Consider the following 25,017-nt stretch of genomic DNA (forward strand, 5'->3'; position numbering starts at 1 on the left):
GTGGTGAGATTATACAAGGATCAGGATAACCCCAAGAGCCTCAGCTCTCCAAAATAAAACCACCATACAAGCCACATGTCAGAAATGCACACTAGATTGCATAAAAGAAAGTCATGACTTCTGACACCTTGCCAGACAGCTACACAGTTCTGCGATTGGACTCCCAACAAGCCCAAGAGTTGCAAATATAACTTATACAGCATGCTGGGAAAAGGCAATGCAATGGCAATACTGAGGTGGTTTCAGTTAGATCCAACCATCATTGTAAGAATCCATTGTTTCTGCAAAAGATCTTATTCAAAATATAGTTTGTTTTATATCACAACCATAGCATGTAACAGAAACAACACTATCAGAAATAAAATCTTGTGAGAGTATTCTTGGTAACTGTGACAGTGGGAGTGTACCTCACTGACTCTGCCACCAGGTGTCAGCTGTTTCATCTTCGAAAATCTGGGATGTGTGATATGTGTTTATGCCTGTGTATGTTTCCATTTAATAACAACTCAAGACAGTTATTGCTCCAACAGATGTTCAACTCATGCACCCTCACCATAGTCTCAAGAAGAGATTGAAGCAAAGGTTTCCAGCTTAAAAAATGATTATTATAAATATTATAAATTAAACATTTATGTAACAACAGTAACATAATGTTAAACAGTAAAATATTTAAAAAGCTATCTTGAAGACTCATCAGCTGTCATACTTGATAACTCTATGATTGGGATCTATACAAGATGTATTTTCTTCATGTCAACTGTGGTGCTGGTTACTTGTTTTCTCATTACATCTCTGACATGTGCTGGTAAAGTCGCCCATAACCTTTCCACAGGAGGAGAGCATGCAGATATTTCTGTCTGCTTTGACTGTTTTATTAGTGGCAAAAGCAGCATGACGCACTGAGTTTGAGCTGAACCCAGGACAGGCTGAACCAATTACTCGGTCCCTGACAACGTGTCCCGCACCAACAGCCAGGCTAAAAATTCCAGCCTGAGAGGAAAAACTTGAGTGTTCATTGGCTGTGATAACTATAATTTCCTGATTGGCACCCTCTCAAAGGCTCTAAATTTACCACTGTCCCCGCTCTCAGCTGTTTGTGACAAAGCAAAGCAAACAGAGAGATATTCAGCCTTTTGTATGGTTAAACAGTATAGCTTCATTTTATGTAGGAAGCACAAATGTAAAGTCACTTAAAAAAAAAAAGCTGCCAAAAAAAGTTGGCTGTCCCTCGTTAATCTTTAATGAGTTTGAAGTGATCTCATCCCACTCACACTTTTTCCATGTTTTGTCAGTAAGTATCACAGAACAATGCAGGAATACGGAGTGGGCAGATTCAAATGAAAGAGAAAAGGGAATGATAAGTGGTGGGAGAAAGAGGGCCGGAAAGAGGGGTGGACCTGGCAGAAAGATGTATGTAGATGCACTGGATATTCCACTTTCTGTGTAACTCGGCATCAGTGAAGAACTGACAGCACATTTCCACCCTCAAGGAGAGAACTGAGAGACCTTTCTCACAAAGAGCTGGAAAGATGTCTCATCTCTGGTGTTTTTAATCTTTGGACTGACAGACAAGGAGATGTTCCTCGCCAGCTCGGGTAATGAGAAACAAAAATATTTGCTTGCTTGTTGTGTGTGTGTGTGTGTGTGTGTGTGTGTGTGTGTGTGTGTGTGTGTGTTGCAGGGAGCGAGAGATGGAGATAATGGGGCTATTGTGGCAGTTTGGTTGTTGTTGGTTGTCAGCCCAGTATGTCCCAGTTATTTCTCACTCACTATGCACTATGTGTTAGAGGGTTTTATATACTTTCAATATCATTGCTTTAATCATTTATCTTTGTCTTTGAACACACCCACTAATAACTTAAATATTACAGAGCACTGGGAGCAGGTGGAAGTCATCTGGTTTCAGAGAGAGAGAGGGAGAGAGAGAGAGGGAGAGAGAGAGAGAGAGAGAGAGAGAGAGAGAGAGAGATTAGGGGTCAAACCCAGCCGGCTCTGTGAATGGAGACTTTTATATGTGTGTGTGAGATCAGGCTGCCTTCGGGGCTCATGCGTCTAGTAATGTACTTTGGTGGAATTACATGCTGATGAAGTATTTCCCCCGACAGGAGTGTGAGGTGCACATGTGCCTTGGTGAGTTTTTCTTTACTTTAAAATGCTAAAAAACCCTCCAGTATGATGCATTTCTGTGTGAAAGGGGAAAACAGCTAAAATATAACCTACTTCATGATTGTGATTTGTTTGCCTGTGGACAGATGTTACAAAGGAAATGGCACATCTGTTTGGTGGGAGACTCAAAGGAAAGGTTTTGGGACTATCAGCAGCTTGCCGTTGTTTTTTCTTATTAATTCTGCCTCGTCTGGGGTCATGCCTTATCGGAGTAGCATTTGGCTTCACATTGCTTTCTATACCGTGCGGTGATCATTGCAACATACGAGAATGTGGGTGTTATATCAAGCATCAAAATCAGAGGATACAAATGGTATTCATGTGCACACGTTGTTAATTTGTTGCTGTATAAGACGACAGTTGTCTGTTTCTCCCACATGTTTTCTTCTGGTGCATAAATTGAAGCAGTTTTTTTAGTTTCTAACTGAGACACCACTTCCACAGTTGTTACTATTCTTCATCGGTTTACTCTCAATTCATGCGCAGACATTCTCCAGGAACTTGCACACATCTACTGTAGTTGGTTGAGACGGTGTATAGCAGTGTGTGACTGCAGGGCACACAAACTGACCGAGCCGAACCTCCCACCAGACACATATTTCAAGACCTGTCAGAAAACCTCACCTCCGTGTGATCAGTAAACAAACACACACTGACGCTGCAGCTGGCAAAGCCTCCAGTAGTGGTGAACATCCTCCCACAGACCTCGTAACCTGTTAAATGCTGAGGCATCACTTACAACCAAGAGCAGACACAGAGAAAATAAAGTTGCATTAAGTCATAGTATTGGCTAGCGATCAAGATCAAATAACAAACAGACATTACCTTTGAACAATTATCCAACTGGATTATCTTGCACAATGAAGTTATCAGTAAAACTATTTGGACCAATATGTTTTATATTTGTAACAGCAAAAAAGCAAAATGAGAACCTTTTCATAGGCTGGATGATTTTAGCTTATTGAAACATTACATTACCTATATATTAAAGCTTGATGTTATTAAGGTGAAGCATTTGTGTTGTTTTGGAACTTTTGACCCATTCATTTAAACAACAAGGAAATTTCACACCAAGAACAAATTAACTCTTTCAAACTGCGATACTGTCTGTTGACTGTCAGACTAGTCAAAGGTGTAACAGAATACATGAATAAGTAATACTTAAGTGAAATGTCACATGATATCTTATTAGAGATTAACACAAAGATGTTTTTTGTAACATCAGTCGCAAATTGTTTTGTACGGAGCCCCCAAAACCGACAAATCTAAACCATCAAACAACAAAAATATATCACCCAGCTGTTTGTTAAATAATTATAATACAGTGATATAAAGCTGATCCATGTTTTCAGCTATATTTTTTCTCCTTTCTGATAATGTTTTACTATATTTTGTCAGTTTTGAGGCTCCATATAATTTTGGTGTAAAAATTGTTTAGACAGCATCTTTTCAAATCTCTGTGTCAATAATCAAAATAAAAGTCTTTATGATAATGATGCTTGACTGGTAAAAAAGCAACCTCCTTTTAAAGTCTGATGCTAATTCACGTGCTCCAATTGATAAAAATAAGATACATGTGGCACAATAACAACAAAGTTCATTTTTTAAAATTATTTGATGAAAAGTTAATAACCTCATACCATTTACCAAATATTTCACAAATTACATAATATTAGTTAATATTAATAAATAAGGACTTTGCTTTTAATAATCCCTTGCATCTGCTACAGTGAATCATTTGCTAGATAGACAGTTAGTGAGTAATCTACATTCAGAATCACTGTTTAAAGGGCTTCCCCTCAGCTGGACCCTCCACATCATCGCTGAGAGCAGCTGACTCAGAGCATTAACCTCTCTGCAGACTTTGCTTCGAGTCCATCTGGTTACTTAGCTGCCTCTGTTTGTTTGTTTTTATGTTCCTTTGTGACTCATCATCTACTTCATTTCCTCCATCTCTCCTCTCTGGCCCCAGACCATGGGAAAAGCCTTGAGAGATCAATAGTGGAGTCTTTCTCCCACTCTCCTTCACTCTCTCTCTCTGTGTCTCCGAGCCAAATCGTTCCTGTGGGACGTCTGTAAAGATGGCTAACATGATTGCTCACTTCCTCTGGAACATAGTATTTCTCTATCCCATTATCATTGATGTATCAAGCACAGTGGACACATTATAATCCACTGTGCTTAGTCATATTATCATAAATTGTTATTCAACAGTTTTCCAGAGTGGAAATACCCTCTTTCCAGTCTGGTTGCATCAGTGGTACAGAGCTTGGAGCAGGAAGTCAGAGGACATGAGGTCTTTTCCATCTCCTACTCCTACACCACGTGTTATTTCCTCCCTGGATCAGACTGTTAACACCTGCTTTACCAATAGACAATGCTGAGGAGAGTCACAGTATTGCAGGGTTTGGTTTCCAGCTTCCTCTGATACTCTGGTGTGGTCCATCTGAGCTTTCAATCAATGGAAATCCTGTAGGAGTGAATACATCTCAGGAGGATCTGAACTTTGACCCAACGCTTTTTTTTTTAACTTTTTATAACTGGAGTCCAGTGTCAGAGTGAAGAGTAAGCTATAATCATGGTTTTATTTGCCAAAAAGAGAAAAGGAAGTTAATGAAAAAGTAGGACATAAAGTCAGAAGTAAGACCACATTTTAGAGGGCAGTGCTGCTTGCCCTGTCTCCCTCTGCTGCGTGTTGGGGATGTAACTCTGCACCGGGATGGGGAGGAGAAGGGGTTGGGAGGAGGGAAATAGCAGAGGAACTCAGTGGGTGAATGAAAAAATCTAGGAGCAAGACATAAACAATAATGTGGACACTGCTCTGCGGATTAATAATCTTCAGACAAAGTCATGGATGTGGATTTAGCCGTTGTCTGGACTCTGTGAGAGTAGAGAAATGGTAAGAGCTGCATGTCTGTATAAGTAAAAAAACTGTTGACTGTGTTTGGCAGCACTGTTGTTCTGTTGTTCTCCCATAATTTTATGCTGTCCTTTATAAAAAATAATACCATCTTTTTTTTCATCAACCATTTTAAAGGTACATTTTCCAGTATCTTCCTCTGTTTTGTCAGTGTTCTAAGCAAAAGTAATTTCTCTTTAAAAGTAGCAGCCCAGACTGTGTGGCTGGCGGTGTCTATTTTCAGAAGCTCATGGCAACTCTGAAGGGCATAACTGCCCCCATAATGACAGGTTACAGTGGAAGGCCCTGCATTTGCAAGCATTAAAACTATTCTTCAGCCTGGGTGTGTACGTTAAATCACTGAGGCTTGTGGGAGCAGGAGCATATGTGTGTATACGTGCGTGTGTGTGTGTGTGTTTGTGAGTCAGACAGACAGAGACACATTACCCTGCCCACTCTCCTGTCCTGTGTCTTGAGTGCGTGGCTGAAAGAGGGCCAGTGTTGACAGCCAGTGGGCTGACAGCAGAGGCGTGAGGGGTCCAGTGTCAGCGCTGAACAGAGGGGACGGTCTGTTCTCCGTGTCACTGGGTCCTCACACAGAGACTCACACACTGGACGTGATTGTGAGATATGTGTGGTTTCACCCAGCAGCCTCGTCTGGAGTGACATCAGACGCAGATTGAACGCCCCGTTGTCTGAAAAAAACCTGGGCTAAACTTGGAACATGACAGCTGTGGATCGTTTTTGGCTGTTTTTAAAAAAAAATTCTAACTGATCAGTGATGTCAGCATGGAGCGACAAAGAGCTCAAGCATTTCTTTTTCGATGTAACAGTCATGTGCTGGTGTCTGAATGGGTTGATGTGGTCATTTCCTGACATACAGGCTGGTGAGAAATTAAGGGAAAGAATAGAAAAATTGAGAAATGCAGGAGAAGAGGTGACACTCATGGTTGATGATGAGTATGAAAATGATGTGAATCACGTGCTATTGCCTTCAAAGTCACCAGATCTCAGCTCTGTTAAATAGCTATGGGTGACTTTGGACAGAGAGACAGAGACTCTTCACCACCCTCATATCTTTTAGAAGAATGGTGTCCATAGCGCCTCAGAGATTCACTGAAACTGTGGGCTAAAGGTGGCCCAACACCTAACTGAGATTTTGTTTTTTGGTTATTCCCTTATCCTTCAGAAAATTGTCACACGATCCAAGTTAAGAAATCCCCTCTGGGATATACTTGTCAGAACATGACACAAGTTAAATTCCCCATTGATTCATGGCAGACAAAACAGACACCAGATAGTAGGTGACTGTCTGTTTCAGTTTTCCTAGGAACGCAGAGCTCTACTAAATTGTTGCCAGGACAAGCAAATCCATGTGGGTGATATAGTGAAAGATGTGAATACCAGCTTTTAGCAGAAAAATATGGTGAGTCATCTGGACGTCTTATGTGTCTGTGTGTGATTGTTTGAGACATGTCTGGTCCTCGCGGGTTGTTGTTTCCCCTCTCGTTTGATGTGAGCGCGATGAGCAGACAGCTGGATCTAATCTTCAGCATCTGTCTGCAAACACGGACTGTGTGTTTGTGTGTGTGTGTGTGTGTTTGTGTTTGCAAGGTCTGTGTGAGTGAGTCACAGTGACTCATCGTGGTCAGAGGAAGCAGTGATCTGACCCCTCATGTGTAAGGCACCTGCAGAGCTCAGGCACACCTTCTGTTGCATCTCCAAACTACAATTGTCATGATATTCACATAAGATCAGGGTGTTATTGCTGCACTTTTTGTCAAATACCTGTGTGTGCTTAATCTCTAACATTTAAAGTCAATAATCTCTCTTAGATTGAGGCATAAATGAATGCCATCTTCCTTGGTGGATCGTTTTGTCCGGCTAGTTCTGGAGAAACAATTACCCAGTAGAATGGTTTGGTCACATGGGCTTATAACTGGGGCAGAAAGGTTTCTAAGGAAAGCACTGTTCCCATTGTAGTACAACTGTAGTAGCAGTATTCCCAGCGCTCCCATTCATCCCCTGCACTCCTCTCTCTCTTTCTCTCTCTCTCTCTCTCTCTCTCTCTCTCTCTCTCTCTGTATGTGTGTGTTTGCTTCAGGATCTTCACGTGTCAGATAATTCTGACAGTCCAGCCGACATGGACCGCATGAGCAGGAATAGAGTGGAACATGGGCGACAGACTCACCAGGTCTTACAGGTGAGTCAGTTCTTACTTCAGGACCATTGACCCTTTAAATCTGATACAAGTTGGATGTTAAATAAAGTGTAACTGACTTTATTTCTATTGCCATCTGTGGTGGGTCAGCCTGTTATTCAACATCACTGAGATCTGAATGATTTTCTGTGAGAATGTAAGATCATTTTAAGAACCAGCTTCCATATTAATCAAATGAATCTGGCAGTCAGTGTTGCACAATAATCTCCAGTTATTTCTACTGACTGTCTCTTTGGACTCTAACGCTACTATTATTTTTAACAAGAGTTTCTCACTTAGTATGAAACAATTGCTCATGAAAATCCTACCATGTTCAATCTTACAGCTCCAGTCAGCTGTGTTGGTTGTACATGAGGCTGTTTCCAGGATCACAAATAACCATGTAACAGCCGGTGTATTCATACTCCAGTGGTAAAAAATTCTGGTCTTGATATTTTCTGATCCAGTGTCTCCGTCATAGTGTTGCATCATCAGATTCATATTTTGTATCTTCATATTTATTATCATGTGTCTTGTCTTCACTTGTAAAAGAAAAAGAGACGCATTTCAGGATGAGTACAATTCAATTTAAGTACATATGCTGGACGTCTTATTTGAACAGATTAATACTTATTTTTAGTTGTTCACACATCTAATTTTCACTGTGAGGATTCCTTACAAAACTGATGTGGGAAACCTCATCAATATGAGTGTTGACTTTGAAGATGTGTAGATTTTCTGGGTAATGTAATGATGTCTTTCAATTGATTTTGTTTTGACAGAGCACTCCTTTAGACCTGATTGAGACAGGCAAGTCCCTGAAAGTCCAGGCAGAGCGCCCCCACCTGGTTAGTTTGGGAAGTGGACGTCTGAGCACAGCCATCACTCTGCTACCACTGCTGGAAGGTGAACACCCGAGTGTGTGTGTGTGTGTGTGTGTGTGGATATTACTGTAAACAGTGTTGGCTTCATCAAAAAGAAAATATTCATTTTGCTGATCACAGATTTCTAATCTAAACTCATGTCAATTCTCACTAAAATGCAAAAGTTGTGCGCTACTTATTTTCTAGTTATAATCATGAGCTCATTGAACTAACCTCTGAAAGCTCACTAACAGCTTGTTAAACATGCTCGTGTTGCTTTTTTAAGATGACTAACTGTAAGAGATGCTGCAGGATCAGGAAACTCAGTCTGTGTCAACTCAGACATCTCTGTACTGACAATAGGATCTGTACTTATGGTATTGTCAGCAGCAAGTATAAACGCTCTCAGAAACACACAAAACAAGTCAGTGGTTCTTTAATAAGTAAGCAGTGCAACTTGTCATGAGTGATGAATTGACAAAAACTGATGACACATTACCTTCACACCATCTTGTTGTTACTCATACTGTCTGTACCACAGTTGTGATTGCACCCATGTCTGTGATTTTCTTGCACCATGGTCTAACACTGGCCCGAGACGCCACAGAGGAAAAGAGAACAGACAGTAGCACCAAGGAAAAAAATCTGTCTCTCTGTCAGTTTTCTGTGAGCTGTATCTCAGCTTTGCTTTTAGATAAGAATAAGTAGGATACTGTATAGTGTTGAGTTAAATCTCTTGCATCCTGGCAGTGATGGAATATAGCTCATAATAAAATGACAACACAGTAAATAGTAGGTGGTTATATCAACTCCCACTGACAAGAAGCCTGTCACCTGCCTGGCTAAGGACATCTCTTGAGACTAACATCTGACTCCATATGTGCCTTGACCCCTGAGATCGCTGTCTTTGAACCTCAACCTAAGAATACTGCACAAAAATATTCACAAGTCCATATGGATGTCCAGTAACCGATACTGAGAAAATGTATTCTCTTGTTGCAGGGAGAACCACGCTGGGCAGTGAGGGGACAGATATCCCCCTGCAGGGCCTCGGCATTGCAGCGCAGCATTGCTATATTGAAAACCAGGCAGGCATTATCACCTTGTACCCATGTGGAAACCAGTGCTCTGTAGATGGACGTCCCATCACCAAACCCTATCGACTGACACAAGGTAGCAGAGTCACGGACTTAAAAGACTGCAATAACATGAGTGTTAGTGGTAAAGCTTGTATATATTGAATCTTATATCAATAATGTCATAATAATTTGTCATAATTTTGCCATAAAAATGTAAATAGATGATCACTAGTCATTTAGTGGGACAGCAGTGCATATTGTGTCCACATTAGTCTAAAATACTCACACTGATTTACAGTCAAATTACTTAAATTGGCCACTGTATTTGCAGTATTACAATGTAAAACTTTTAGTGGATAAACTGGGTTCTGCAGTGAGTTTAAATTGACACAAAGTAGACAAAAACACTGTCTAGCGTTCACCAATAATCAATATTTGTATAGCACCAAATCACAACAGAAGTTATCTGCACTTTACATATAGAGCAGGTCTGCAGCTCTTTACTTACAGAGACCCAACAACTCCCACCATGAGCAAGCACTTGGTGACAGTGGCAATAGCAAAACAGTCCCATGTCCTTCCAGTAACATGCATACTTACCCGCATAGCATAACAGTCCCGCCCCCCTGAGTCCCCTTACATGGGATCCAAGCCAGCAGCTACACCAGAATGTCATTTGAAGCTGGGTGATCAGCCAGTGCATGAGGAGGCAGCAGCTGCTCAACAAGAATACTTCAGGCATTTCTTCATTCAAAGGACAATCATGAAATGCTGAATAGAACAACTCAGGAATGGAGGAAACGGCTTCATTTATATCATAAGGACAATGTTGACTTTATTTTGAAAGGAGGAAATAAACACTGAACTCCCTGTGGAGTATCTCAGGAAATAATATCAGGCATTCTTGAAAACCACCGGAAATGCAGGGACAGAAGAAGGAGTTGATTTCACTTACTGGTTAATCACACGTGAGTTAAACTGAATTTATTAATGTCAGTTAAACAGCCAATACACTGGCTGCTGTTCTGGAGGACGAATACACTGCACTCATGGATCTCCTTATTTTACCACATATCAGGCTGAAATGTGAAATATTACATTACATGTTAAAATAAATCTCACAGAACTGATCTGTACACTTAAACCTCCTATTGTTCTTACCGCACCAAAAAATACAACTGCTGACTGCAGTCATTATAGACATGAGTTTGTTAAGCCAGTCAAATTTTAACTAGAATTAGTTTAATGATTGAAGTTACAGAGTGGGTACAGAAAGAAAACACTGGCTCAACAGTCAGTTTTTGTAGTAGTACATTTATGGAGGTGTCTTCTCTCCTGGCAGGGTGCATGCTGTGTTTTGGTCAGTCGGCCTTTTTCCGCTTCAACCATCCAGAAGAGGCCCTGAGGATGAAGAGCATGCTGCCTGGAGGAGGCCAAGGACTAAGCACCACAAAAACTCCTCCAACTGGTAAAGACCCTGCTCTGATACTTATACAAAACGATAAAGCAAAATCTAAGTCCAAAATGAACAATTCCTGTGATCCAGAAATAAGCTGGTCACTGACAACTGTGTGTATGAAGGTTGCACAGTTTCCTGAGCAGCTATTCTGGGGAGAGCAAATGCTTTGGGCTGATAGTCACACAAATTGTTACAATCACTTTGGCTTCCTTCAACCTAACTGTAAAAATAAAAACACTGTATTAGTTCCCACTACTGCGGGTTGTAGAGTTTCATGGCAGTTTAAAATATGCATGTCTCAAGGCTTACATCCTTGGTTAGTTGGTTCTCAGACCTGAATGTCTTGTTTTGAGGTTTTCAAATCTTGCCAGCTCGTGGTTTCCATATCTGCAGCCCAATTGGTCTTGAAGTTTTGATGCTGGTTATTATTATCCTTGGCAGGATGTAGAAATAGCTTGCTCAGAACTAATTATCTGTGGCCTACATTGTGATCTAGTTCATTTAAAACTGTGCTTTTCGCTCAGTGTGTGACCCTTTTGTGACAAAGGATCGTTACAATCTTTGGCACCATTTTTGGATAATTTTTTCCCCCCTTTTTACAGTTACATTTGTATGATGTTATGTAATTGTGGTAACTGCTTCCTTGTGCTGTCGATGATATTTAGAGGCCATTCTCCTCTGACCTTACTGGTTCGGCTGTCAGTGCTTGAACAGTATAGTAAGAACCACCACACCCTGCCCAGTGTGCATGGCGCACTCTTTCCTGACCAGCCCCTGATTTCATCTGCTCTGAATGAGGTACACGGCAGCAGCTTTTATATTTAGCAACTCGAGATCCCTGTGGGATTACAACAACTAGTGAGCAGCACAACATCCAGATTGCCGGGTTTGGTTCATACAGGGGAGCGTGTGCTCCAAGAGATTTATCACTATTCAAAGTGGGCCATTGAGACACTGTGTGTGTGCAACAACATGTTCAAGCGTGTGTATTTTTCCTTTTATGGGCGACCCTCGTTGTCCGACAGCAACTGACCTGAGGTGTGGTAGATGTCAAAAGGACAAAGATGACACACACGGGGAACGACAGATCCTTCCCACCGTGTGTTTGTTTATGTGTGTTTTTACAACTGTCTCTTCAAGTGTGCTTGACCTCCTTATTTATTCAACAGGAATGCTCATGCACAAGTGTTTCTGTCTCCCCTCTGCAGACTCTCATCGTGCCCCTAACGGGAACCATCAATCTCTTTCGAGCAACGGCAACTCCAAAGTGAACAACATTGCAAAGAACCTCCAGGACTCGTTGGTGCTGAGGGCACCATCATCATTAGGACCTGGTAAACAACTTCTTCCTCAGCCGTCTCTTCCAAACATGCTCAATGGAAGAAACAACTCCACAACAGAGGACCCCATTTATGAAAACAGCAGCAAAACTCCTCCAATACCTGCCCGGTCCACTCTTACCAACCACACTCCCGTTCCCCATCCACGGACCTCCCTGTCTGTTGCCTCAGGCAGTTCTAGTGGTGGTCAAAGGGCCCAGGAGAGCCCAAAGCTTCTTAGGAACATAAGGTCAAGCCCCACACCGCCTAGCACGGGGTCAGGACAAGAGACAGAAAGCTGTAACCTAACTCAGAAATCATCATCTGTCAAATTTTCCCCAACGGCTCCATCCAGCCCTCAAGTGAGAGGCTCCTCCCTACAGAAGAGATCCCCCAGCCCCATGCGAGAGCAGGGTCAGTATGATGATGTCCCTCAAAGGCTCAGGAATCCAGAGCCAACTGGGCCCACCAACCTTAGGGAACTTCCTCCTCTCAGCCCTTACATGTCCCGCAGAGGGACTCCAGGATCGCAGGGCTCAGCGTCCTCCCTCCCTTCACAAGGCTTCGCTGCTAAACCTGTCCCAGAGAGCCCCCAGGGCCACCGTAAACTCACAACAAAAGCAGAGGCCATGAGGGCAATGTACGCCCAGAGTCCATCACCACTCTTTGGGCTTGAGAAGGACCCTGGAAACAGGCAGATAAGGCCTGGCCCGGGAAGTGCCATCCTGTCAGGCCTGGGTTCTCTGTCTGGTACGTCTCCTCTTGCAAGCCCTCGTAGCCAAAGAAAAACATCTTGCATGACTGTGACAGGATCCTCCAGCAAAGAACAGAGTCTTAAAGAAAAAAGAGAGAAACCATATACCCGGGAACGCAAAAACAGCATCTCTGAGATCAGTGACAATGAGGACGAGTTGCTGGAATACCACCGCTGGCAGAGAGAGGAGAGGCTGCGTGAGCAGGAAATGGAGAAACTGGTAAGTGATCAGCCTTTTATATATGACTTCACAGTTAGATATGAAAATAATTCCAGAACGATAAGTCCAGTCCAAATGTGGATGCTGCTGTGAACCTCACTCAGGAAGTCATAAAGTAAATATTTGCTGCTCTGGTTTGTTGTTTATTCTATATTCTGTGTATGGATGGAATTTGTATATATTTTAAATCCTAAAACCTTCAGCCAATGAAGAGAAAAACATCAAAACAAGCTTACGTAAAGGTACAACAGCTGCACAGAGCCACAGCTGTATCCAAGCATACAAGCTGTTAGCAAAAAACATCTTTTTAAACAGTTTTATTAAACATCCAGCAGAGGTTTTAGCTCTGTTTTGGGTTCTGCCAATTTCTGAGAATATCTGTCTTTCTCCTGCTGGTTGCTGAATTATGTTCATCAGCTGCTTGGTGGTGGAGAGCAGGGGAAAAGGTTAGGCTGGCTCTGTCTGAAGGTAATAAAATCCACCTACCAGAACCTCTAAAACTCACTGATTAACACGTATATCTTGTTGGTTTAATCGTAAAGAAAAGTGGACAAATGAGAAACTGTAAATATCAGATTTCTTTTGTTAATAAATATTGATTATTGCAGGTGTTTCTGTGAATTTAAGTCACTAGTTAGTCAGAAACCTTATTTTCCATGATTTGAAAAAAACATCTTTGGTTTCACTACACAACACTGCACAGGAAATTGATGAAGACATACAAACACCATGGTTTTATAGGGCATAAATACAGTTGAGTGGAGAAGGCGCTGAGACTGCTGGTATGGCAGACACCATGTCTGCATTCAGATATCTTGTCCAAATCTCCTGGCATACAGCCACTATCTCATCCCTCTTGAGCATTACTGGCGTCGTCAGCGCATGTGGCCCGAGTGACACGGGGTGAACATTCTTCCACACAAGTCTTGAGGTCCAGAGCGGAGGGCGTGGCTGCTTCTTGCTCAACACTATATTTACCGAGAGGACGATTGGCATTTACTTTCAAAGCTGCCACCGCTTGACTGAAGGCTCTTTCTTAATCATACGCGCACCAGATCATAGACTGCATACTTGTTATCCATCCTCAATCCACACCCACCAGACACCCCACCTGCCTGCCAGTACACTGACAGCTGAAGAGACCACAGAGAGAGAGAGAGACAGGGGGGCGGGGGGGTCATTCCCGGACATTCTCCATGTCCACAGACTATTTCAGGAACCAAAGGGTTTCTGGTAACAAATAAGACAGTTACTGACAACGTGCGCCTGTGTTGCATGGGCTTTGACTCCCGTGGATGTTTGTGTCAAAGCTACTCTACCCTGCTGAGTCATCCTGTATGTGTAGACAATGTACAGGAAGCCATTACCTCTGCAAATACCAAACTTCATAAAAGACAAATATTTCACCTCACGATTTGTTGATTAGATTTTATTTGTAGGCAGTCAACCCTTGTGTTGTCTTCGGGTCAAAAATGTCCCACCACTGTGTTTAACAGCAGAGAAAACTCCCTAAATGATCTTTTTTCAACTTGAAATTCGATGACTTTTCCTAGAGTGAGCCCAACATTAGAAAAAGTGATATTTTGCCTTTATTCCTATTTCCATGTAAGCTGTACACCACCAGGGTGTTCACTGGCAAAAAAAACCCCTGACTGTTATTGGGAGCGCCTCCAATGAAATGCATTCTAAACTATCTCTTAATAAAAAATATTGTTTACCACCTCTGCAGTACCTGAAGAAATGAAGTAAAGAAGACAATTATGACAGCAGTGCAGAGTGGGGTCTACTGAATAAATGCAGTCTTTCTGCACTGTGAAGAGGGAAAACTCAGATATTCACACAGTTTGTGATGAATGGCAGGTTGTTTTTTCATGCAACCTACATTTGGTGCTAAAAATTCAATTAAGCTTATTTATTTTAGGGGTTTAGTGAGTGAGGGGAGTATACAGAATGTGAAGACAACACAAGGGTTAAGACGCATCCATGTGGTGGTAGGATAGTCTTACCTCCACTGCTGCCCAGTGGACGGCTAAACAGCATCAGTGTCAAACCACCACCCCGGTAGCCAAACGAAAAACACACACACACGTACAAAAAAAGCAAACAAACATACAATTATGGCTCTAAGCAAAAATTTCAAATGTGTTTGGATGTTGGCTGAAGTTTCCAGATTTTGTAGTGATTTGAAATGTTGCTGGTAAATACACAATGATGGTAATAGGGATTGTTGCTTCTGTATATACAGTAAAATGTGTGCACTTCTGCATACACACATGCTGAATGTAGATAACCACTGAGTGAAAATAAGTTCTTTAATGACACAGTCAACGACCACATTAATATCCCAGGGGACATATCATGTAGAGGTGGATGGAGCTTTAAGACTAGATGATAATACTGCAGGGCTCCTGTAGAAAGTGAAAAGAAATATGCTTATTCTTTTCTTTTTTTTCCCAAGAGTTAAACATAAATGCAACAGAAATTATAGAAAACAAAGAGGTGACCTGAAAAATGGGGCTTAAGTTCTGATAATGAAGGGCCCCTGTTAAAGGAACAGAGAATAATAGAATATGCTAAGCTAAGCTACGCATCTCTTGGTTCTAGACAGAGTGGTATCAATCTTCTCAGTTAAATTGTGCATATCCCCCACAAAATCAGCTGGCCTATGGTGAACATGTTTGGATTATGGACATGGTTCTTGATTTGTTGGTATTGCAGCCTTGAAAGAAGCACACAAAAATGATAAATTGTAGATCTATAGATGAGAAAGACAAAGAGCGGATTTCCTCTCAGTGGAACAAATGCTCTATATTTGGCACACTGCTCTTTTGGCACACTTGGCACAGCTATGCAGGATTTTTTTTTCTCACTTTATTGAATGCAACCTACACCTACACATGGATATTGCTGCACTGCAAAAAAACCCATGCAGCACTTCATCTCTTAGCACAAGTAAAGGGCATAGCTAGAGTGGAAGTGATGTTATACAAAAGTTGAGTTGAGGCCTAACTGCTGGCTTGCAATCCAGAGTCCGAGTCTGCAGCATGTTGATGTGATTTTGAGATGAAAATGTACCAGAGGTTATTTAACTGCTGCATTTTGTTGAACCAAATGACCCACATTGTCTAGTTAAAGCTATAGTTCAACATTTTGGGAAACTGCTCAGCATAAAGACTGGAAACAGGGGGAAACAGGTTCAAACAGGTGACCTGGCACCATCTGAAGGGAACAGAGTCTGCCTACCAGCATCTTAGCAAAGCTAACATCATTCAGTGTTTACAATAAAACAACTCATAGATAGATAACTATAATCATTTTCTGTTGTTTGTTTACTGTATTGAAGTGAAACAAGCATAAGGAATCATTTGTGGTATTGATTTGGAGTCACTGGGTCACATTACATGATGGAGGCTATTGATAAAACTGCCTTATTATTATTTTCTATATTTAATATTTATGTAAATAAATGAATTGCACACTATCAATAAAAATAAGTCTGCTATGGGAGACTCATTTTGTTTAATCTATTTGATCATACATATTCACTGATATGGGCAAATTAGCATGAAGCTATTGAAAAAACATTGGTATTGTTAAGTTTAATCACCTGCCATTAAGCAAGAGAAGGGCGGTGAGCTAAATGTCCTCCCACTGAAGCTGAGTCAGAAGACACCACTGGACCTGGAGTTAATGTCTGTCAAATATCCATCTTAAAACTAACTGCACTGCAGTCTGACAATTGTGGTATCTTATCTTACTCACTGTCTGAAAGCTTAAGATTTAAAATCTTTCAATCTGTTAAATCAAAATGTCTGGATCATAAATAATCCTGTTAACCTTGCTGCTTTTCATCAAGGAATGACCTAGATGTACACAGCATAAACAACAGTCTAAGTTGTAAGTCTTGCAGTTCAAGTAAATGCTCATGACAGAGCTGGCGTGGTTATTTTAACATCCTTAATAATTTAAATTCAGACCAACGATGGTTGCTGAAACAACAAGAAGCACATCAGACACAGTTGTTCCTAGTCGAGCAGATTCTGAGTTATGGTCAGATTGGAATGATGATTACATATTCTGCGCTGTTATTTTGGTAGAGTAAAGGAAGCATCCCATTGTGTGGAGTGATGAGAGACAACAGAATGGTGCAGTGAAGAAAACATTAACCAAGAATCTAAAAAAAAGATCAACATTCAAAGTGTCTCTGAGCAGAATAACAACTGGTGTAGAGTAATCTGAGATACTTTCAGTCCGCAACCAAAACTCGACAGAGTCTCACATTTATTCTTCTCATGTTTATCACAGTCTGTCAGATTCTGTTTTCATAAACAACTCCACCTCTGAGAGGTCTCACGATGAACCCCCTCCTGAGAGACAAACTGCATCAGCCTCAGCCCTCCTGCTATCAGGTTACAGTTGTCCTGTACCATTGGCTGAGGGACAGCTGCCTAAATGGGACAATGTCACACAAGGACATTTGAAGCTAATCTGCAATAAGATCTGTAATGTGGGACAGCACGTTTATGTCTCGCGTGTCTTCCATAGGAGCGACAGAGGCTGGAGACCATCCTCAATCTGTGTGCAGAGTATAATCATGAGGACAGCGCTGTGGAGCTGGCTGAGGTGGTGAGGAGTGGGCTGCTGGGGGGCGCTGCAGGGACCTGCTCAGACGCAGGAGGGGGGATGTCCGACAGACACCAGAGGGTGAGGGAGAACGATGAGGAGGCACAGAGAGAGGAGTCCAGCAGCACAGAGAGCACACACCAAGAGGTAATAAACACATGCATGCATGTGTGGAGAGAATTAGATAATTTGTGTTTTTGCTCTGACAAATTTATTTTCCTAAATCTGCATGAAGTGTGAAGAGCTGTTAGCCGGTCAGGATCAGGTCTATCTGGAGGACGAGAGGAACAGGATCTTGGCCAGGGTTGATAACTTGAAGCACAGAGTGAGTGAACTGGAGCGGCAGCTACAAGAGACCAAACAGGAGGTCAGCACGCACACGCACACACACACACACACACACACACACACACACACACACACACACACACACACACACACACACACACACATACATACACATTACAGAATGTATACTCTTCTCACCTCACCCTTAGTGAGAGGAGTGGAAGCTGTTTCACCTTAAAGTATTTCTTTAGCATGACAGTACTTGGTGGTTTGCAGACTCTGACCCCATATTTGTCTGTAGGCGGAGATGGAGCAGGCCCTGCTGCAGGCAGAGAGGCGGGCAGAGCAGGAGCAGGTGGAGGCTGAAAATGAAATCATCTCTCAGCTGCAGCTCAAACTGAGCCAGCTGGACAAGGCCATCCAGAAAGAGAAGGACGAGGTGGGCACCCAGAACGAAGGAATGTGATACTGTAGATACTGTCAGTTCACTCACAGCCAGTTTGCACGTGAATGTTGGACATGTTCTTTAGCGTCTGTGTTTGAATATATAAAAGCTCACTCCTTCCTGAATGTGCAAGAAATCTAAATATACAGTGTCTGTTTTCTGATAGCTCAACTGACTTGCACTGCTTATTCAGTAGATGTCTGTCCTGAAACACAAAGCACAAACTGTCTTCACTCTGCAGTGTCCAACACGTCTTGTGTTTAAAAAGACAGAAACAACAGCTGAAATCTTGTTCACATGTGCTGGGCTTTTATCTGGATGTGACCAACACTAAAATGTTGATTCACACGTGCACAAAACTTTTTTATTTTTTTCTTGTTTTGATGTCATAAGATGTGTAAAGCTTTTAACCCCTAACACTCCTGCCGACCTAACCTCTGCCAAAGTCCTGTAATACTCCAACTGCCTTGGCCTGTTAGCTTTAAAACTGGCTGCATGGATTTGAGTTGTCTGTGATTTTTTTTTTTGTTTCTCCCTGGGGTGGTGTGTGTATGTGTGTCTGAATGCGGACCCAATTGGGCTTATGTGTGTGTGTGTGTGTGTCTGTGTGTGTGTGTGTGTGTGTGTGTGTGTGTGTGTGTGTTTCCATGTGTTTTTAGGGCAGGGCTAATGTGTCGGCTGAGCGGAAGGTCCTGGAAAAGCAGAGGAATGAGTACAATGAGCTGAAGAGGCAGTTTGATAAGTGCCCCTTGTCTCTAAGGGAACAGTTACAGGAGCAGCTCAGCAGGGTCAGTGTTCTCACACAGCCCACTGGCTGGCAACAGTGAGTTATAATATACCAAATACCACAGTTCTGTATGATCTGCACAGAAACAGCCACAGACATGACACTGACTCTGTTTTGAAGCACTCAGAGCTACTCATGAATTTGCAGACTGTGCATTTCCTTTTTCTGCTGTGGCCCTTCATTTCTTAAATGTGTAAGGTTTTTTAAGTCAATGCCATGCAAGTGTGACCACACAGTAGGCAATGCTTTTAGACTGCTGCTTAATTGCTGCTATTCCCTCATCCTGGATGCTTGGCGCTGTCAGTTGCAATTAGTATTAATTAATAATGTTATTAACAGCTTTCCTCTAAAAGTTTGCATGCCTTTTGCATTTGAAAATTGACTAAGAATGATTCAAGTCACCTACGCTCACTTAATGCTTTTAGGCAGAGCATTGACAGATCTGATGGTATGAGATGTTTGCTATTATTATTATGAACTTTAAAGGCTAAAGCAATTCTTATTTTCTCTGTTTTTCTTATTGTGAACAAATCCCATGAAAACACCAAGACAACAAGGTTTTAGTCCATCTCTCGATATTTTACAACTTCTCCAGGAACCAGGATAAGAGCGGAGGCTGGCATTCAGGAATTAGTTATATCAGGCTTTGCAAGCATGGAGAGAAGTAGATCCATTCATTGTTGGTATTTGTCTATTCATGATCTTTGTTGACAATCAGAAAAATATAATATAATAATATAAATAGTAACATTGCCAACCTTATCCTTTCCTAAGTGTGTTTCAGTAGTTTCATACAGTGTATGTATATCTGTACATGGACAGAAGGCTGAAGCTCTGGAATCTGGGACCAAGCAGTTTGAAGAGCTGGAGTTCTGCCAGCTGGAGGAGGAGAGCAGTTTGGAGGAGAAGAAGGAGACTCAGAGCTCGCAGCTTCTCCAAGAGCGAGCCGAGTATCAGTGCAGCGTGGCCAAGAGGAAGGTGGGGGTACATGCATCACAGAAAACACATACAGTATGTGTGCGTGTGTGTATATATGATAACCTACATGAGATTATATGTCGGTTTGAAACTGGGCGTGTTGGTTCTCAGGAGAAGATGGCCGCTCTGGACGCTCAGGTGAAGCAGCTGGGGTTACAGGCAGCTGGAGACTGTGACAGGATGGCTAAAGACAGGACACTGACCCTGCAGCTGTTACACAAGGTTAGCCTCTTATAATAAACCCAGTCTTAACTGAATTGTATTTTTAATTGATAACAGTGATGCAAGACTTGCTGGTGGCTGAGACTAAACGTGAAAGCATCTGTATATACATGCTGGTTCTGCCTCCCTTAGGAGAAAGACAGATTGTGTGCTGTGGAGAAGAGGTACCACACCTTGACAGGAGAGAAGAATTTCCCGAAGCCCAACAGCAGCATGAAAGAGGTGAGCGGGAACTCCTGTGGTTTCTAAGCTGGAGCGATTTTACTGCAAAAGTGGTCAACTTAGATGAACTTTTTAAACAGGAACTGCTTCACATCAGCGAACCTGACCTTGTTTATGTGGACGGTCCTCCTGATAGCCCCTGTCCCTCCTCTGCCTCCTTCTCCTCCTCTCACATCCCCTCCCCTGAACACTACCCTGTTAGGCTACAACAGGTAAATCTCAACAAAAGCTAACAAATCCTAAATGCCTGTGCTGCAGTTTCTGCAATAAAACGGGCACGGTTAGAAGAATACTGACAAACAATAGCAAGCTTGCAGTGTGTGTGTTAGTAGTTTAAGTTTCTGCCTTTGTCAATATATTGTTCGTTTGAAGTTTGTACATTCTCCAAATTAGTGGTTGTCCCAATAGAAACATTTGAGGAGAATTGTTTTCTACGACGTAAACTAACATCATAAGCTGGATGATGAAAAAATGGAAGATGACCTGATGATTAAACTGTGTAGTGACTGTTAGAAATGAGTTGTGAAATGCTCCTGTTCGCTTTTGTGAATCTCTGCATGACTTTTCTAAGTGCTGACTGTTGTCATCTTCCTTCAGCCTTCTCATCCCTGTGTTTTGGCTGTTGATGCAGGAGTACCTCAGGCTGTCTGATGTCTATAAGATGTATGGAAATGCTTCTATGCAGCCTCACTCTCCTTCCCCTGCTGCTCTCCACTGCCTCTCCCTCGCTGTAGCTCCAGCTCTGCCATGCGAGGTAGACACCCTCCCTGCTCTCTGTCACTGCACGAAATACTGAACCAACCAAAGCAAATCAGTCTCAATCTGAAAAATATGTCTCTTTTAGATTCACCTTCTTAATGATATTTCCCACTTTCTGCTCTCTCCCCGTTCTGTAAATGTGTGTGTGTCTTGTTTCTCTGTGTGTCTGTACGGGGTGGTTATTTGTGTGAAGGACTACATCACAGTCAGTCAATTAAGTCAGATCTTTGGGATGCAGAGACTGGATCCCTCATCTTCCTCATCTATTCCATCATTCCAACTTGCCTCCTCTCAATCTGCCTTCTCATGCTACTCAGCTGCATGTGGCCCTTCCTCCTATCTCTCTGCCCAGGTTTGTCTTTCCTAGTTGATGGTGTCCAATTTCTAAAAAGCACTTTTTGGTAATTGACAACTATCACCACTTACTATTCCTGACATTGCATCCATTTCTGATCTGATATTGCCACACGGGTTGGTCCATGGTCATCTTTCCTGCCTGCCTGATGCTTCTATTACTGATGCTGTTGCTTTACTGCTTCCTTTTTTTTTTTTCTTTGGCTGGATGCTTTTCACCTCAGAGCCAGCCTGAGCTGAGCAGGAATGCAATGCCTCCTATTAACCTCGAGCGCTGGTACCAGGACATCATGGCTGCTGGGGAGCCTCAGTCATGTCCTCCACCACTGCCTGCAAAGTCCTTTTCCACACGCAGACACGGGCAGGTAAATTCTCCACTCTCTCTCGCTCACTGCTGTATGCTCTCCTGGCAGCTACTTTTCAGGGTGTGAATTCAGGGCCTTGCAAAAGGGTGCTAACAATAGGCCAGATGCATCACTGTCTCGAAGCGCTGAAGCAGGTGATTCTGAATAACGATTCAACTGTTTATATTTTTATGACAAGGAGGCCCTCTAGTGGACAAAACAAGAGAGGGTAGTTTGTGAACCCTCCCTTTTACTATAAAGGTTTAATGTGACAAATCTGAAACATGAGTACATTTAAGCTTAATAAAGAAATTTGCTAAGATTTGTCAAAGAGAGATGGTGTTAAGTATAATCTTCAATTTGATAATTGATCATATAGCCACAAGGTAAAGCATGTTACTGTAAATTGTCCTGTAAAGAATTATGGAAAAGGAAGTATTTTAGCTAACATGACCGACATCATGATTGTCACTCAATATTGCATTCAGCTGAAGAAGTGAGAAACAGACAAAGACCTGAGTCACTAACTGAGGTTCAGATCAGCGCTGAGCTCAACCACAATGACAACTATAGTCCTGATCACTTGTTCAAATGAGTTCTATGTACGTTCATACTTTGTTTTATTTTATATGCCCCGGACATGTAACCTATTTACCTCAGGTCGTGAAGCACAACTGATCTGTCCTCCTTCCCTCAGCTGTTGAAGTCCAAATCAGATGGTGAGGTTGGACAGGCAGCCGCGGCAGCTCTGCCACACTGCAGTGGTGCAGAGAAAAACACATCCACCAAGGTGAGCACATCTGTCCAACACAACTAAATTGTAATTAAATCTTCAACATACATCGTGTGATGCTTTTCATGTGTTTTTCAGGGGTTACAGTTAGTGCTGAGGGAGATCTCAAACCCATTAGACATGGACTCCAGGAGGCAGTTGGCTTTTCAGAGCAAAGGTACTTGAGTCTTTCAGTCCCATCTCATCTATTTAGAACTGGAGGCTTTCACCTGGCATGCACACATGACTTTTAGACAGATAAATGTCTATAGAAGACAGCTGTGGCCATTTATTCTGGAACATGTAGGGTGACTGTAGCCTCTTGTTCTTTAAAGTCTCAATAGATAGATAGATAAATAGATAGATAGATAGATAGATAGATAGATAGATAGATAGATAGATAGATAGATAGATAGATAGATAGATAGATAGATAGATAGATAGATAGATAGCTCTGATTATAATCAATTAGTAGCAATATCTTGTCACTATCAACAGAGGGCACTGTGAGTCTTTGACAGCTGTCTGCGCCCTCTCTGCTTGCACAGATGTGTCTCCCACTGTCCATCACTCCATCCTGCATCATCAGTCGCCACCGAGTGGAAGCCAGGCGTATGACACCCTGAGCCTGGAGAGCTCAGACAGCATGGAGACCAGTGTCTCCACTGGCAACTCCGCATGTACCCCAGAAAGGTGAGAGACTGGAAAATGAGCAATTGGCTCTGTTTCCATGGGAACACTCAAGTCTGCCCCGTTTCCCAGGAGAAGGGTCACTGCGCTTTGTTCCAGTGACATCATGTTTTGTTACACGTCTGCTCCCGTGACTACTAGTACACTGGCTGTTGCCATGCCAACCTCTTCAAGTTTTCACAGTGTTTTCGTGAAGTTCAAAGACTGAGTTTACTGGCGTTCATGAAGAAACCTTTGCCTTTGTCTTCTTGCAGTGTTTGGTTTCCAGGCATGTCTGTTTACTTTTTTCAATCCAACCCTTGTTGTAGCTGTGTCATCAGTCGCTCCTTCCCTCTGTGTGTTGTAGTGCCTGTGGGTTAGAGGCCCAGAGGATAGAAGAGATGGAGAAGATGTTGAAGGAGGCGCAGCAGGAGAAAGCCAGACTGATTGAGAACAAAGTGAGTTCCTAGCTTGGGTGCTGCAGAGTTTTGACGTGAATGTTGCTTCCTAATATGACTGAAAACCAGTTATCCCATCACTTCCAAAACTTCATCTCCTCCAAGGTCATGTAAAGTTTCAACTAAAGCTGCAATGGGGGCTTTTTAAAAACATTTAGATTATTTTTATAGTTACACATTTGGTTGCAGGAGTTAAGGCTGGGTAAAATCTGTAACAATATTAATAAGGACATATCAATATCTCCTGCTATAGATCACAATATGATAAATGTGTGAAAATCATATAAATAATCAAATTGATGTGCAATGAAATTAACTCTTACATGTTCCATTGTTTTCATCATTGATCTAACTCTCTCTACCTACATGTAATTAAAGATCATTTAATAACAAATCTAGTTAGTTTCTAATTATATATAATTTGTGTGAAATCATTAATTTGAACAACAGATTTTATAAAACGCAAACATGATATGATCATATAATTACTAAACAAGCCAGTTTCACTGAAAGACAATAAACTGTAACTTTAAATTATTGGAGAAAAGTCTCATGTTGCTCAAAAACACAGTTTATCTGTGTCATTGTGAAAGTGATCATTGAACTTAAGGTGTGGTGAAATGAAGCTGTAAGTAGTTTGTTTACCTTTGTATTATTTCTACATGTTGAAACAAAGTAAACCTGTATGTAAGTGTCTGAAAGCTGCAAAGGATCATTTTACATCAGCAAAGCTTACCCTTCTATACACAGACTTAAGGGATATATTTTACAAAACCCTGGATTGGGACTTGAATTCTCATGTGCCTCTTCTGATAGTCATCCACTTTGTATTGCAATATTTGCCTACCATTAAGATATTCTCCCTGTCTCCTTGCCCCCCCCCCCCTCATTACTTTTTTCCTCTCTTCTCTCCATCTGTTCCTCTTTCTCCTCTCCCGACGCTCCCAGGAGAGGGAGGTGCAGGCTCGGCGGCAGATGTTAGAGGAGGAGCGGAGGAGGCGAGAGGAGGCCGAGAGGAGGCTTCAGGATGAGACGGCCCACAGGCAGAGGCTGGTGGAGGAGGAGGTGAAGATGAGAGAGAAACACTTCTCCCAGGTCAGTGGAGCAGCCGGAGGAGACAGTGGCGGGAGGGGGGGG

At 42.2% G+C, this 25,017-nt stretch overlaps 1 protein-coding gene across 8 annotated transcripts in view; it reads left to right on the top strand.

The window, feature by feature from the left end:
* The first annotated feature begins 4,914 nt into the window (after positions 1–4,914).
* Positions 4,915–25,017, top strand: part of phldb1a (pleckstrin homology-like domain, family B, member 1a) — a 26,950-nt gene continuing 6,847 nt past the window's right edge. The window contains exons 1-22 of one of the 8 annotated variants that reach the window (XM_023404727.2): positions 4,915–5,065; positions 7,170–7,268; positions 8,048–8,171; positions 9,131–9,301; positions 10,550–10,675; positions 11,875–12,959; positions 17,505–17,729; positions 17,818–17,949; positions 18,172–18,309; positions 18,975–19,103; positions 19,925–20,080; positions 20,192–20,302; positions 20,435–20,524; positions 20,605–20,736; positions 21,156–21,278; positions 21,477–21,635; positions 21,862–22,002; positions 22,679–22,771; positions 22,853–22,931; positions 23,302–23,446; positions 23,790–23,880; positions 24,829–24,975. In XM_023404727.2, the coding sequence (XP_023260495.1) occupies positions 5,063–5,065; positions 7,170–7,268; positions 8,048–8,171; positions 9,131–9,301; positions 10,550–10,675; positions 11,875–12,959; positions 17,505–17,729; positions 17,818–17,949; positions 18,172–18,309; positions 18,975–19,103; positions 19,925–20,080; positions 20,192–20,302; positions 20,435–20,524; positions 20,605–20,736; positions 21,156–21,278; positions 21,477–21,635; positions 21,862–22,002; positions 22,679–22,771; positions 22,853–22,931; positions 23,302–23,446; positions 23,790–23,880; positions 24,829–24,975 (3,699 nt within the window). In that variant the 5' untranslated portion in view covers positions 4,915–5,062. The remainder of the gene's footprint in view (positions 5,066–7,169; positions 7,269–8,047; positions 8,172–9,130; positions 9,302–10,549; positions 10,676–11,874; positions 12,960–17,504; positions 17,730–17,817; positions 17,950–18,171; positions 18,310–18,974; positions 19,104–19,924; positions 20,081–20,191; positions 20,303–20,434; positions 20,525–20,604; positions 20,737–21,155; positions 21,279–21,476; positions 21,636–21,861; positions 22,003–22,678; positions 22,772–22,852; positions 22,932–23,301; positions 23,447–23,789; positions 23,881–24,828; positions 24,976–25,017) is intronic. The other 7 variants (XM_023404728.2, XM_023404732.2, XM_023404735.2 and 4 more) reach the window with 7 other exon arrangements.

The sequence above is a fragment of the Seriola lalandi genome, unplaced genomic scaffold (genome assembly GCF_002814215.2).
Source record: "Seriola lalandi dorsalis isolate HSWRI2012SDOR001 ecotype SW California unplaced genomic scaffold, Sedor1 jcf7180002054256, whole genome shotgun sequence".
NCBI classification, from domain to species: Eukaryota; Metazoa; Chordata; class Actinopteri; order Carangiformes; family Carangidae; genus Seriola; species Seriola lalandi.